Source organism: Passer domesticus, chromosome 3, assembly GCF_036417665.1.
Source record: "Passer domesticus isolate bPasDom1 chromosome 3, bPasDom1.hap1, whole genome shotgun sequence".
Taxonomy (NCBI): Eukaryota; Metazoa; Chordata; class Aves; order Passeriformes; family Passeridae; genus Passer; species Passer domesticus.
This window is the reverse complement of record NC_087476.1, coordinates 88,039,600-88,053,695: the sequence shown is the minus strand read 5'-3', so window position 1 is coordinate 88,053,695 and position 14,096 is coordinate 88,039,600. Positions and strand designations below refer to the sequence as shown.

The following is a 14,096-nucleotide window of genomic DNA, read 5'->3' as shown; positions in this document are numbered from 1 at the left end:
GCACTGAAGTGCATGAAGTTCTCAGATGGCTGGTGAAATGGCAGCCCATGCCTGAAACAAAATCCCACAGCAGTGGCTACAAACTCCACAATCACCACACTCCCTTCTGGGAAGTCCAAACCTGTACTTACCATTCATTTACCAGGACATTACTGCTAACTCAGAATGCTCTCAGAAACTGAGACATGCCGACCCTTCCTTAAACCTGCAGTGAAATTTGCATTGGATACTGTTCTTCATAGGACATTCCAACAATTCCAAAAGAAGCTGAGAAGTGTGTTGTCCAAAACACACTTTATTGAGATGGTGCTCCTTGCTGTATACTTGGAGCCTCAAGACCTGCCCAGTCAGCTGCTCCCCAGCAGGAAACCTGGCCATCCCTGCCTCCCCAGACTCCCAAAACACATCCTCCTGAGCTGGAAGCATGGAAACTGCTGTAAGGGCAACCTCCAATGATTGACCCATACTGGAACTACAAAAGCCACAAGGTGATTTCAGGTTTTGCAGTTCTTTTCTCTGGTGGTGGGGAGCATTTAAGTTTGAAGAGACACTGGGAGACCTCTGCAGGGCCTGAAGCCAGATGATTTCAGGGGCCTCAAACTGTCAAGGCTTCCAGGTTCTTCCATTTCCCAGAAAGGAGACTGTACCGGAGCCTATGGAGAAGGACTAGTAACCCAGAACTGAACACTGGGGTAATTTAGTTTCTGACGAATCCACGGAATACACTGTGTCTTGGCTGCAGTTTATTAGAAAATTCCACAAACCACTAGATTTTGCTGAATAAAAATCATCTGACACAAAAAATTTACTTTTTTATAAATACAGATGTAGATCTCACATGAGAATATCCTTATTCTAAGGAGCAGATCTTTTTCTTCTGAAGTCACAGATTTGGCTGACCATAGTGCAAATTCAGGATTTATTCTATTGAAGCCCAAGAGGAAGTCAGCACGTGAGGCACCCTACCCACTGCAAAGTGCCTCCACTAGCAGCTCTCCTTGAGTGGTGTCCATTCACAGCCCTGGATGTTTAAGAGGGAACCCAGCCGTGGGAGGAACACTTCTAATGTTAGCAATAACTGTGAAATAAATCCTGAGACTCCAGGTTCCAAGTCTGATTCCTGAGACCATTTCTCTGTGAAGCTCTACTAAGGAGGACTGGAAAACTGCAGGTAGGTACGAGGTAGAGGTTAAAAGGTGATCTTCTCTATTCCAACACTTTTGCCAGTGGTATCAATCCTGTCCATATCTCTGTTCTATAAAATTCCTGGGCAAGAGCTACTGTTTAGCAGCTGACCTATCTTCATGGGCAATGGATAGAAATTGCCTAAATTCAGTTAGTAAGAACTGTAATTCACATGCTCACAGACAAAAGAAGATGAAAAATAAATCAGCTTACACACCACAGTAAGTATAAAGGCAACTAGGTAATTGTGTTACTTATTATTTACATCACATTATGAAAAACCCTTAAAATCATTACTGGCTCACTCTCAAAATCTCTTATTACAGTAATAAGGCATACCAGGGCGTATAAAAAAGAAATCTGTAAACTGTTCTTCCAGACAGTGGAACTGTTTGAGTTTAATCCAAATTAACATACTGAGTATCACTGGCATTTTCATTCAACAGTTTTTTGCATCTTGTATTTACATATGTATGGTTCACGTTGCAGATCATATTTGATACTAGGGGAAGAGTGAGCCAGCCCCATGTTTACTGAGAATCTGGCATCTAGAAAATTTTAGATAAACATTTCATTTTCTTTACAATAGGTAGAACATTTGGATAACCTGGAACTTTTGGGGGGGGGGGGGGAAGGCAACATGTGGAATTCAAACTCAGTTCTGAGGACTTGAAACAAAGGCACAAAATTGGAAATCTGCACACTTGCAGAAAAATTCTTGTACTCTCCACCACAATATTCTGTAAGAAAACAATAAAGTTTGTGCAAGAGAGAAAGCAATGGTGAATAGCAGTAGAAGTCTTCAAAGACACAAAAAAAAAAGTAGAAATATTTTATGGGAGGAAAAACTAGAACCCATTTGTGCTGATTCTTCAAAGAATCTCCTTGAACTACTCAGTTCTATCTTGTAGGCTAGTAAAACATTACAGGCAACTTCCAAGGAAGAGGATTAAAAAAATCACACCTCACTAAAGAAGAAAACAAAACTCTTGGGAATGGACATGCAGGGAGCAATCTGAGGTCCAGACAAACAATAAAGACACTTGAGAAGAAGATGGAGAAAGATTGAGTGTGGACAGGTGTAGAATAAGCTGACTTGCACAGAAAGTTTGTAGGATTCGAAGTAGAAGATGCATGAAAAGTTTAACTTACCTCAGGCATTAAAACTTCCAGCATTCTTCAGTGGTGGGTCAAAATGTTGAGGCTGTTTTGCCAAACACTAACACTTTGTTTGTAAACTAAAGAAAATATTACTTGGAACATTAACGTTTTCTTTCTCTGCAAATCTGATGACTTCCCTTACTCAGCTGTTCCCAAATTGAAGAAATTTCAAACTTCTCACTGCTTCAGAAGTGATTTTGGTTCCCTTTCAATATCTGCAACTCTTACTTTCCTGCTATATTCTTTTTGAATATTCTTTTGTCATTCTTGCCAAAAAGACCCCACCATACCTACAGAATCACCTCCTCAATACTAAACTGACAACGCTATATGAGTGGCTTGCTGTGCCTTATTTTTAACTCTGCAAAATTAAGATATTCCAGGCCAACATGGCAGCCTGACTCCTCACAATATTGGAATGTACTGTACCCTCAATGCTGTGGGTACTGCAAGGATAGACAGACATTACCCACCAGCTAACCTGTACATTACCGCAGCCAAGAGCAGCTCTACAAGAGCTCAGTGCTGAAGATGGGCCAGCACAATCCTGCAAATAGGCAGCTGGGACCTGAGGGAACTCTGATGCCATAGAAAATTTAGGACCCGTATCTTTTACAAGGAAGAAAGTCACAGCCTCAGTCTGCAAATTCTCCCATGCTGCTTATTTTTAGATAGTACTTCACATTTGGAAGCCAATGGCAAATACATGCACAAAGTATTACAAATCTCTCACTGACCTGGGGCCACAGGAAGGAGATGGACCAACACAACAGCCTCGTCAAGGACAAAGAAATCCCAAGTTCTCAGTGTCAAAATTTCTTTACAACTGATGAAGGCAACAGGTGGCCCTTCAGGAAACTGGCCTAGGAAGGAGCTGGAAAAGCAACTTCTGTAGAGTAGCAGAAATGACAGAAAATCTTGGGTGGCATCACCTGCCACATAGAAGAGATTATGCTTCAAGAGAGGAAGCACTGAGTATTATCACTTAAAAACACACACAGGACTGCAGTTTTTCAGAAAAAAAACAGACAAGTATTAAGAAGAAAAGACAACACTATGGACAAGGCACAACTGAAATGAGCATATCTTTGATGAAATACTCTGAATTACATTTTAATAAGCTCATATATTTAAAATAACACATACCTACCTCAGAGGCTGATGACTTATATTTACAGTTTCAGAAGTCAAACTCCCCAATACTTAAATTCATCATAGCAATGTCATTAACAGGCCAAAATAACAACATCTATAGATGGAATACCTTATATTAATTTAAACCACTTTTCATAGCTGCTAAAAAACAGTTCTCATTGGTGAGGGTGATCAAGCTTACATAATCTATTAATGATTGAATATTCAAATACAAGCAACATGGTCAAAATAGCTCCAGTATCTGTTTTGTTGTAGGACAGAAGAGACTCATGAGAAGCCCAAATAACTTAATGTGCTCAGTTGAAAGTAAAGGTGTGCTAACCCTTTTGCAGCTACTCCACTGCTCCTGAAAACTCTGCTAGAGATGGAAGTCTAATTAGAAAGTTTCTTGATTAAGAGCAAGAGGGGAGGGATTCCCATTTCTGGTATGTCTTCACTGAAAGTGCCCTGGGAGCAAGGCAGAGGGAAAGTAAAATAAAGGTTTTGTGAGTTTTCCTTGGAGGAACAATTCTGGAGAACTGTTTGAAGAGAAAGCACAAGGCCATGTCACGGTTATCAAAGTATACACATACCTAAGGAGTAAAGGGAACTTGTACTTAGAAGTCTTAGAAGAATATGATAACAAAAGTACCGCAAACATCTTAAACGAGGCATTTCTGGTGTTGTGGTGTAACCTCTTCAGCAGGATAATAATAACCAAGGAAAGAAGTACTAGTAAGAAGGTACATAAAAGGCAGTGTAATAGCTTAACAAAGTATGCATTTACTTGGTACATGATATTAGCCACTTTAATTACATTTCCAGAAACAGAATGTTTTTGTACTCACCTGTGCAATAACAACACTACTGAAAAGGGTAGTTTAAAGAAAAGAACATACAAAGCCCATGAAGAATTGAGTCTATTAATTTTATTCCATCTTGCATTTGTGTTGTTAAAACAAAGCATTCTATACATATTATTTAGCTATTTACTGCTGTTCTACACCCATTATTGACCTAATTGCAGACAGACAAATGCAGGGACAATCTTGTTAAAACAAGCATATTGATAATGCTTCTCTGACAAATATTTATTTAGAAATAAGATACTGCTCATGGGTTTCTTTTATTAACAGTTAATGGCTCAATTCACAGAACTTTGAGACACCATGGAACATGTAGCAAACGCAGTGCTGATAATAGGCAACATCTCTTCACTACACATTCTTCAGAGGAAGAATATTATGGTAACGGCAGAGCTACTGATTCAAATATTTCAATGGGAAGAATCTGGCAAGTGATGGATGACAACTTTTAGATACAAGATGATCCCATATTTATTTATGTAGGCAAAAAACTTCAGTGTCACAGGCATAAAGAATTATTATCTGAAAAATCGTGTATATGTATTTTAAAATAGTATGTTCCAGCTTTATAGCAGGTATCATGGTATGATTGCAGGTTAGACATAGGAAAGATCTGAAGAAAACAAACAGTAAATCCAAGAATTTTGACCTGTTTCAAAGCCAAATAACATCGCAATGGCTTAAAAAAACCCACCAAAACCTTGCAATTAATTTTTGTTTTGTTTCTTAACACTAGCTTTAATTGTATGAAATCACACTGCTGGAGTATCTTTAAAACCACTCTGTGAGATGTGGAAAAAAGAAAATGAAATCACAGTGTGAGCCAGAATGGGAATTTTACTGCACAAAAAATACCTCAAAACACTACATTAAAATATTTTAATAGATCATTTTGTTCTACAGCTTATAACAGATAAAGTGTATTGTCAGCTGTGGCATCTGTTAATAATACCTGGGGAAAACAAAGTGTATCTATATCAAAACCAGTTAAACTAATCTTAATGTCTAATAGATTCTCACTAAAAGGCTGATTTAGAACAAAAAAATTTAAGATTTTCAATCTGATTACATAGTTCTTCCAGTATAATAGTCTACTAGGCAGGCCGCACCTTTAGGAATGCATGAAAAAAGAGTTGAATGAGCTAAAGATGTTTTTTCTCAACACGTATGCATTATTTCCCTCTTACCTTTTAAAAACAGGAAACACTTCCAAGTATTTTTGGAGCTCTATACTTATTTCTTGAGAAACTACTGCGATGGTAAATTGCACAGAAATACTTCAAAGAGGTGTTATAGGTGCCATATAGGTCCAATCAGGTGTTGGAAGTAAAGCAAAATAGTGGAATTTTAACAGACTGAGTATACTTTCACAGTTTTGCAGATAAGAGCTACAACAAACAGATCTTAAAATATTCACTTTTGCAATTCACACGTTGAAAATGATTTTAAGGGAGTTCTGATTGCAGTGTACAAAACAAAGAGGTCAGAGTTCACTTGCTCTCAGGAGCACATGGCACTGACAGAACAGGTGCAAGCCACAGAAATGCATTATTTGGAATAACACACAAGTGGGCACCTCTGCCAGCTGCAGAATTCCAGGCTCTTGGCCCTTTGTAACTATGTGGCCTTGAAATTCTTTGGATATGGAATGTATTAACCAAGTTCAGTTGTGCAAAAGATATTTGAAGTGGCAAACTCACACTATGCTGTGCCCCAAAACCTTACAATAAAAAGTATCTTTTGCTGTATAAATCCCAATTCTGTTTAAAATTTCTTATAATTTAAAAAAGTAAACCACACAATCGCACAAAGTATTTAAACAGCAATAAACAGTCTTCCTGAAACTCAAAGAACATGTGCATTCAACTATCATAGAAACATCAGGTACTAATCTGTAATCTCTACCCTATGGTGGTATGCTGAAACAATGTCCCCAAACTGACATTAATCACACTGGAAAATATGAACATTTCTTTCAAGCAAATTTAATGCTATAATGCTGCTGGTTTTCCTCTTCCTGCTACTATTTCCCTGGAAAAATGGGTGAAGCTGAGAGAAAAAGGAAAGTAATAAAAAAGTCTTAAAATTAATCACTATATTTCACAGTTCCATGAACAAAGCTATGCTCCTTTTATCCTAAAGAAATATCTTTGCAAGCATCTGGAACTAAGTATTTTTCTCTGCAGCTTGGGAGTTGTGGAAGGGAGATCCTCCTCTTGAAGAAAAAAAAGACTGGAGAATCAAATCCTGTTCTCTCTGCAATGAGAGTAAATATTGCCAGCTACTAGAGGCATGGATGGTGAGAGGGGCACAATTTTCTCCTTAGTCCATCTGAAAAACAGTTTCCTTCAGCCCTATTATTTAATTTTAAAGTGGAATTTGTTTTATCCTGCAGACTAATAAGTACCCTAGGAGCTTGATTGGTTGGTGCTTAATGAAATTGCTTCTGCTGACATTAGATACATTAGGATACTGATTAAAACACTTAATGATCCCTCTTGATTTTAAATTGCTAGCTTAGATTTGTGAGATGCCATCAAAGTATCTTTTCCCTTCCTTTCCTCCATCCTAATCCTGCTTCTCCTTGCCCTTTTTCTGTTCATGATCCTTAGAGGTTGTGGCTCATTGGCAACAACTCGGTCACAAACCAAACATTAACACCGTGTTGAACACTGCATTGTTTAAAATGTGCCAAACCTCAGAACAAACACTGAAACACAGTCATCCCTGAAATACAATTTTCTGTTTCAAAGCTCAAACTGTTCTTAAATGTGGCAACACTGAGGATTATTAATATGAAGGGAAAGCCAAAGTTAGAGTAAACTTTAACTTTCTAAAATATTTGCTGAGGAAAGATAATTTTGTAAATGTAAAAACAAGTATAATAGCATTACTTTTCAGCTTGAATGTGGAAGACAGTAATATATTGCCAGAGAATGGTGTTGGAATGGGATTCTTATGACAACAAAGCTGTTTTTCATGCTCTTAGACAAAATTGAATACCATATCACCTTCCAGTGGGAAACATGTATGTATTATGGCCATAATAACAATTTATACTTAAATATTGTTAAACACTATAAATACCAAGTTTGGAAACTTCGCCTGAAAAGGGGGAAGCCACAATAGCTGTAAAGAGTTCTATTTTCCTCAACAAATTTTATCAAGGCTCTTGAGATGAAATTATACCTACAAAACAAAATTTAGTGACATACTAAAACCTGCTGTGTCAGAAGCTTTTTACAAAAAAATGTGAGGATATTGAATTTTATGCTTAATACAAACCTTAAGACCAGAGAAAATAAAAAAGTAGAAGTTTTTGTACATTTTAGCACCATTATGAAGTTAGACTTGAATGCTGGTTCTGTCACTGCGGCTGCATCTAGCAGCTGGTGGAGCTTTTGTGGAGCTTGTTGACTTCAACCATCTTTGAGAGAAGAAAAACTGGATTTGCCAATCACAACAAATAATATGTTTGCATTTTTTTTCCTTTCCTTTTTTTTTTTTTCCCCTGTTGAAATTAATTTTGAGCTTTATTTTTTTCTCTGTCAGCTAAATCCAAGTCCAAGTCCTTTGGGTCTCTGGATGGCTCGTATGGGCTCTGCTATCCCTTTGCCGTCTGGTCCGAGACCCGTGCCTGGGGTCCAGCCCATACTCTGAAGCATTCTGTTTCCAATGTTGTTTTCTGGGATTGGTTGGGTGTTTTCACCTACAAACCCTGAGATTAAAAAAATACACAGCATTAATCAGCACTGCCTGCCATGTGGAGAAGAGCAGGATAATCTCCCATAAAGCTTTAAACCTTCTTATTCTCCTAATTCATCTAACAGGTTTCTAGAACAGGCTGTCTTTGCACATGTTGACCTCTTGACTGCATATGATTCTAAATAATACAGTCTAATGCTTTTATTTTTAATGCTTTTGAAGATTCGTTCTGTTTTTACATATGACAAATAGTACCATATTATATTCCAATACAGTGGATTTCACATCAGCCTCAGAGAATATAAATCACCTGCAGATGTCTACCAGTACATCGTCAAGATCATGTGAATTTCTAGCCCTATGCAGTTACTAAGAAGAGACACATCACAGCAAGATGACCATTGCTCTGTTTTTAGTAATGTTTATCAATGACCTCCCTCAAGAAAACCCAATAAAAATGTTCTGATTAAACAATTCTAGCTCTTACAGAAACAGTACAGACAGGTGGTCAACCACTCTGAAATTCAGCTATACCTTTACTCAGTTTCTCTTTTACTGAACTTTGTGAAATTTGATATGTCCAAGGTTACTTTTGGTGTTTTCAATTTTACTGAGTGTTGTTTACACTCTCTTCTCCTTAGCATTGAGATCTTTGAGAAAGGCTGCATATGTACCACAGAAAAGAGCACCAACATTGCAAGTGTTAGAATATATATAATCTGTTACAATAACAGATTACTTTTTTTATAAGAAAGGGCTTTTTTTCCCATGAATACATCATTAAAAAAAAAAAAAAGTCAAAATAACAAAGCTGTTATTCCCCTTCATCTACCAGACTACCCAAGCCAGAGTTTAGAGACAATGCATGGATAAACCTTCTAAATGTAAGTATCTTGCACAAGGGATATTTATTTCAAGAATCTATGTTAAAATGTATCAACTTTCACCAAACAGTTTTAAAAAGGGCTGAAGGTTTTGAACACAAGTAGCTGCACATAGACAGCTGGATTTTGTTTTCAGCATTATCCAACATCTCCCTGCCCCAACAAAACAAAAAGAACACCCTCAATGTGCCCAGCTTCAATACTATCTGTTTGGTTTTCTACCTATTTATTCTGCCTGCTACTTTTTGAAAAATACTGCAGTAGAAGGCTGTGATTTTGAGTTCTTGGAGACTACAGTATCTTTAGCTAAGAATTTACCATTGACAAGCAGCTAGCTTATCATTATATTAACTTACTAAACAAGAACACAAAAAGGCTGAACATGAGCTTCTAAAAAGCCTCATTTATCACACACATGCAAAAAGTAAGGTTCCATAGTGGAAAGTGCATACACAGACAGAAATTAAAACTGAGAGGTGCACATTAAAAACCTCATGATGATTGTGATGACAAATTTACAGTACTCCAGCATTATCCACCACAGATCTGTTCATATTCAGTAAAACACTGGCTACATAAAAGGCAGCCTACTTTCTAGTATCTCAGTTCCTGTGTCAAAGAAAAAGAGAGTGCATTGAGGGAAGTATATTATTATACTTTAATACTGGTTTGAAGCTATGCTTAATGCTAGGCTTAAAATAAAGGCTTTAAAGTCAGCAGCCTCCAGTCCCAGAGAGGACTCCTCTTGAACTGACCACCACAAAATTCAATGTCCAAGACTTCCTTTCTTTTCAGGCCCCCACAGGCAGAGGGAATTTTCATACAAATGAGTCCCTGGTACTGTCTGGCATACACAACACAGGCTTTGTAACTTTCCCAATTATACTTTCCAGCTCAAAAAAAAGAAAAAAAAAGAAAAAAAAGAAAAAGAAAGGGAAAGAAGAAAGGGTGCTATTCAGCAAAAGTTCTGGTAAGCCTCATAGGTAAAACCCTGCAACTGTGTTTTGGTGCACTTTTTGTAAAAAGTGATGGCAAAAGATGAAGAATCATTCCAGCAAATGTTTGTGGAACACTTAAGGGGAAAACTTCAAGGGGAAGAGAGATCCAACAGACCTGCCAAGCAGGAAAGAGCAAGCACAAGAATATATTTTATGACACCTAAAAACTGGAAACATGAAACCATTCATGATTCTGCCTAGGCAGAGGCACCAATGCTGCTGGAACAGCATGCAAGGCATAGCCTGAGACAACGTAAACAGCTTTTTTTGTTTTAGTCTATTCAGGGGAAAAACCCACAGAGCTCTTCCTGTAACAGAGGTACCTTTCTATATGAATTTCAATTCCTGAGACAGCCAGAGGAGCCTCACAAAGAAGATATATGAAAGAACACTCTGTACCCTGACATGTTATTTAGCAAACTGGTGCTTCTATTTTTGATACCTTTTAAAGCAATTCAATGTTGTTTTTCCATGACAGGATAATTGAAATTTGTTTTTAAAGACATATAAGTTCTGCTAGAATGTGTATGCAATACCTATTTTTCCCTCCACTGTACATATTTTTGTATCTTCTATTAAAATACAAGCTCTCCCTAAGAGTCCTGTTTTACTCTTGTATACCATCAGATTGAAAAAAAAGGAGGAAAAAAAGAAAAAGAAAGAAAAGAGAAGCCACTGTAAAATTTGTTTTGCAACCTATTTTTGGGCAAATCAAACAACATACACTGTCCAAAGGATAATGTGTTTGAAGGCTTTGTATTGCAGCAAGAATAAAGCAAAACCAAAACCCCACCCATCTTGCTTATATTACTAATTGACTAATTATTCCTTCTCATAAATGAGGTGAATACAGATTTTTTAAATTTGAATTGTGAAAAATATTTAATACACCCTGGCCATTCCATTGCAGTATAGTTAGTTTTTATATGAATACTATCTATGTCTGCCTTCAACATTCCTGCAATTTTTCACCCAGCACTTGAAAAATTATTTGTAATGCAAGATATTTTACTTGAATCCAAAGAATGTGGATAGTGGTATTGCCCTCTTCCTCCATTTCATGTGCAATCGGCAGGTTGGAAAAAATCCCAACATTTACATTGCTGATAGACTGCATGCTGGGAGAGAGCTCTTAAAAATCATGCTACATGGTGTGCTATTCCCCTGACCCCCATTTCTGTGCTTTGGGCTTTTATTTTCTAATTAAAAGCAGTAATTGTCCTTGCAATATTCATCTTCAAGTTCAGTTTTTAATTCATGCCTATGGCACTTCTTGGACTAGCCAGTAGGGCCTGTTAGAGAGAATGGTCCAAGCACACAGCCTTGAAAAGGGCTGTGCTACTTCTGGGACGTCTTCAGTCTTGACCCACTCAGGAGCAAGAGCAAAACCAACCCATTGTGCTGTCCCACAAAAAATAACTATGCAGAAACAGATTCAAAACCCCCCCCAAAAACGTGGGGATATGTTTTTCTAATTTTAATGCTCTAAGAGGTTTCTGAGAGTTACAAGGATGTCTCTGCCCTAATAATTTGTAGGACTCTCCTGTGTAGTACACATTTTTTTTTTTTTCCTATGGACAGAAAATGATTTTAGCAACCCTAACAATTCATTCCTGATCTACCAGACGAGTAGTCTGCATGTAGAAGTGGCTGCCATTATATGAGGGAGGAGCAAACATTAAGGTATAGTAACTTGTTTGAAAAGACAGCTCTGTGAAATACTCTTAGCTTATGTTCCTTCTCTCTGCAATACTGCCAGATGAAAGAAAAAAGGGCAAATCTTTGTGTACACACACTTCAAGGTCCACATTTTTTATGCATATGACCTTACATACATGGAACATGAAATCAGTGAGTGGTAAGTGACAAAACTGGGAAGTGGAAAGCAAAAAACTCACCACATTTGTTTAATTTTGGTATCATACTCATGATGGCATTAAAAGCAGGTTTCAGTGAAAAATAAAGGTATGTAATTTTTTCTTAACAGCTGTTGAGACAGGTATGTCCTGGTTAAACAGTTCACTAGCATTCAGTGCCATACCCTTGATTTTACAGTGATTGCCATGAATTAATTTAATTCCATCTGTAAGCTAAAATCAGATCAGAGGTCTAATGCTGCTGCAGGCTTCACATCTGTTTAATCATTTTTGGATACAGCAGCTTGCAAAAGTTCAGCTTTTAAATTTGCTTCATATTTAAGAAATGATGTTACACCAGTGTACAACACTGCCAGTAGGAAACAAATGAGCCTATGAACAGTTTTGATCTGACAGAACCATTTTATTTGCAAAATGCTTCTACAAATTCAAAACTCAACATTGAAGTTATAATTTATTACAGAATAATACAGGAGCTACGACCTCATGAACTACTATTGTCACAATATTTATTTGTATGGTCCAATTGCTGGATAAGACTAACATCAAGCATGTTTGGCTTATGTTGGGCTGAATAAAACCAGAATACAGCTAGGATCAAGCTCTCAGATAACCCTTATTTAAGAAAATGTGTGGGTTTTTTGTTGTGTTTCTTTTTTTGCCTCTCAACACCCCCCCAAGCTGTAAGAAACAAATGAAGGCATAGTGAAGTAATTTCATCTCTGGCCACCGCACTATTTCTGATGTTAAGAAAACAGGGTTTTAAACAGTTTTGAGAAAATGACACTGTACATAAATATAGTCTTGCCCTTTCATCTTTCTTTTGTATGATTAAGACTTGTGAGCAGAACAGCAATGCCTTCGCAGAGCATAGCACAACTATTATTTCCTCTTCTATCACTCCCAGCAGCCTTAAATCCTTTAAATCCTTTCCTAGAAGGATCTCTTTTTGCTTGGGTAATTTTTGCAATACATGGCCTGCTAACCCTTACCCCCTACCCTGGATCTCACTTATGTCTATCACAGCAGAGTCAGTCTTTCTACCTGAAATCTTCCAAGGAGCATTGTGGATGGTAATTCACTTGCATAATTGGCTCAAGAGATGAAAATCTTGTATCTGCCTCTCTTTGCCACTAATCTATCCAGCTGACTGCAAGCCTAATTGGCAGCTTGTTTAGTAATTTGGCTCCTAAAGTGTTGTATTGATGTTGGATAAACAGCCAATGGAAGCAGAAATGATACATGCTGATTCTCTTTAAAAGCTGGTGTACTTTTCCCCTCATTTTCTGAAAGCATTTAATATTTCATTTATTCTTTTTCTTTTCTGACTCCTCACCAAACAGATGAGCTCAGAGCAGTAGGGAGTGATCCTGATACACATGGAAACTAATCAGAAAAATACATTGCTCTAGTCTGTCTTTTTATGCCAGCTTTCTCTAACTAGTAAAATGGGAATCAGACTGCCTAGATGCTTATGTTCTTAAAATTGTTTCGGGTAATTGCACAAACACGGCTTCAGAAGCACAGCCACCAGCTGCATGGTGATTTTAAAACTCAGTACCTGCAGTGATTTTCAAAATTCAGTACATATGGATGTGTATCTACTAAAAAAACCCCACAAAAACACCAAACCAAAACTAAAACAACTCAGCTATAAGATTGATATGAAATTATTTAGCTAATATTTGAGACTTTATTTCACCAGACTTTAACACATCCCTCACACTGAGCTATCTAAAACTGTCTAAAGAATAACTTTAGAATTATTATGTTCAGGTAAGTCTGCTTGCATTGAATTTTATTCTAACAGAGAGATAAGAATAGCAGAGAGGACATAGCTATGACTTCAGCAGGTGATGCATGCCTCTGTATTTATCCCGTATCCACAGCAGAGTTTTGTTGATGTCTGCACTGCCATAGTTTCATTCCTACTACCCCATCTCAAGGGGTATTAAATGTGGCCTAGGTAAACACACCCTATCATGAAGCATAGACTCTAGATGTAAATCTATTTTCAACTCTCCTGAATTTATAAACATAAATTCACACTCCAGTGAAGACTGTGAAACTGAATTCTCGGTACAACTGGTAAGCCAGAAACAGATCATTTGGAATTGGATTCGCAGGTGCTTTTCTCCTTCCATTCTTTACTGAATTACACTGTGTGTGGAGTAAAACTTCATGCCCATTCAGTCTTTGCTGCTACAAACTGGTTGGAAGAGATAGTATTTTTAGATTGCCATTTATTCCTCTGTAAGGGGAATCTCTTGAATACCCAAGACTGTC

General features: G+C 37.4%; 1 protein-coding gene across 1 annotated transcript in view; it reads right to left on the bottom strand.

Annotated features, from left to right (window-relative positions):
* Nucleotides 1-4,394: 4,394 nt before the first annotated feature.
* GPATCH2 (G-patch domain containing 2) overlaps nt 4,395-14,096 on the bottom strand; it is a 116,325-nt gene continuing 106,623 nt past the window's right edge. The window contains exon 10 of the mRNA XM_064414175.1: nt 4,395-8,064. Coding sequence (XP_064270245.1) covers nt 7,895-8,064 — 170 coding nt within the window. The 3' untranslated portion in view covers nt 4,395-7,894. The remainder of the gene's footprint in view (nt 8,065-14,096) is intronic.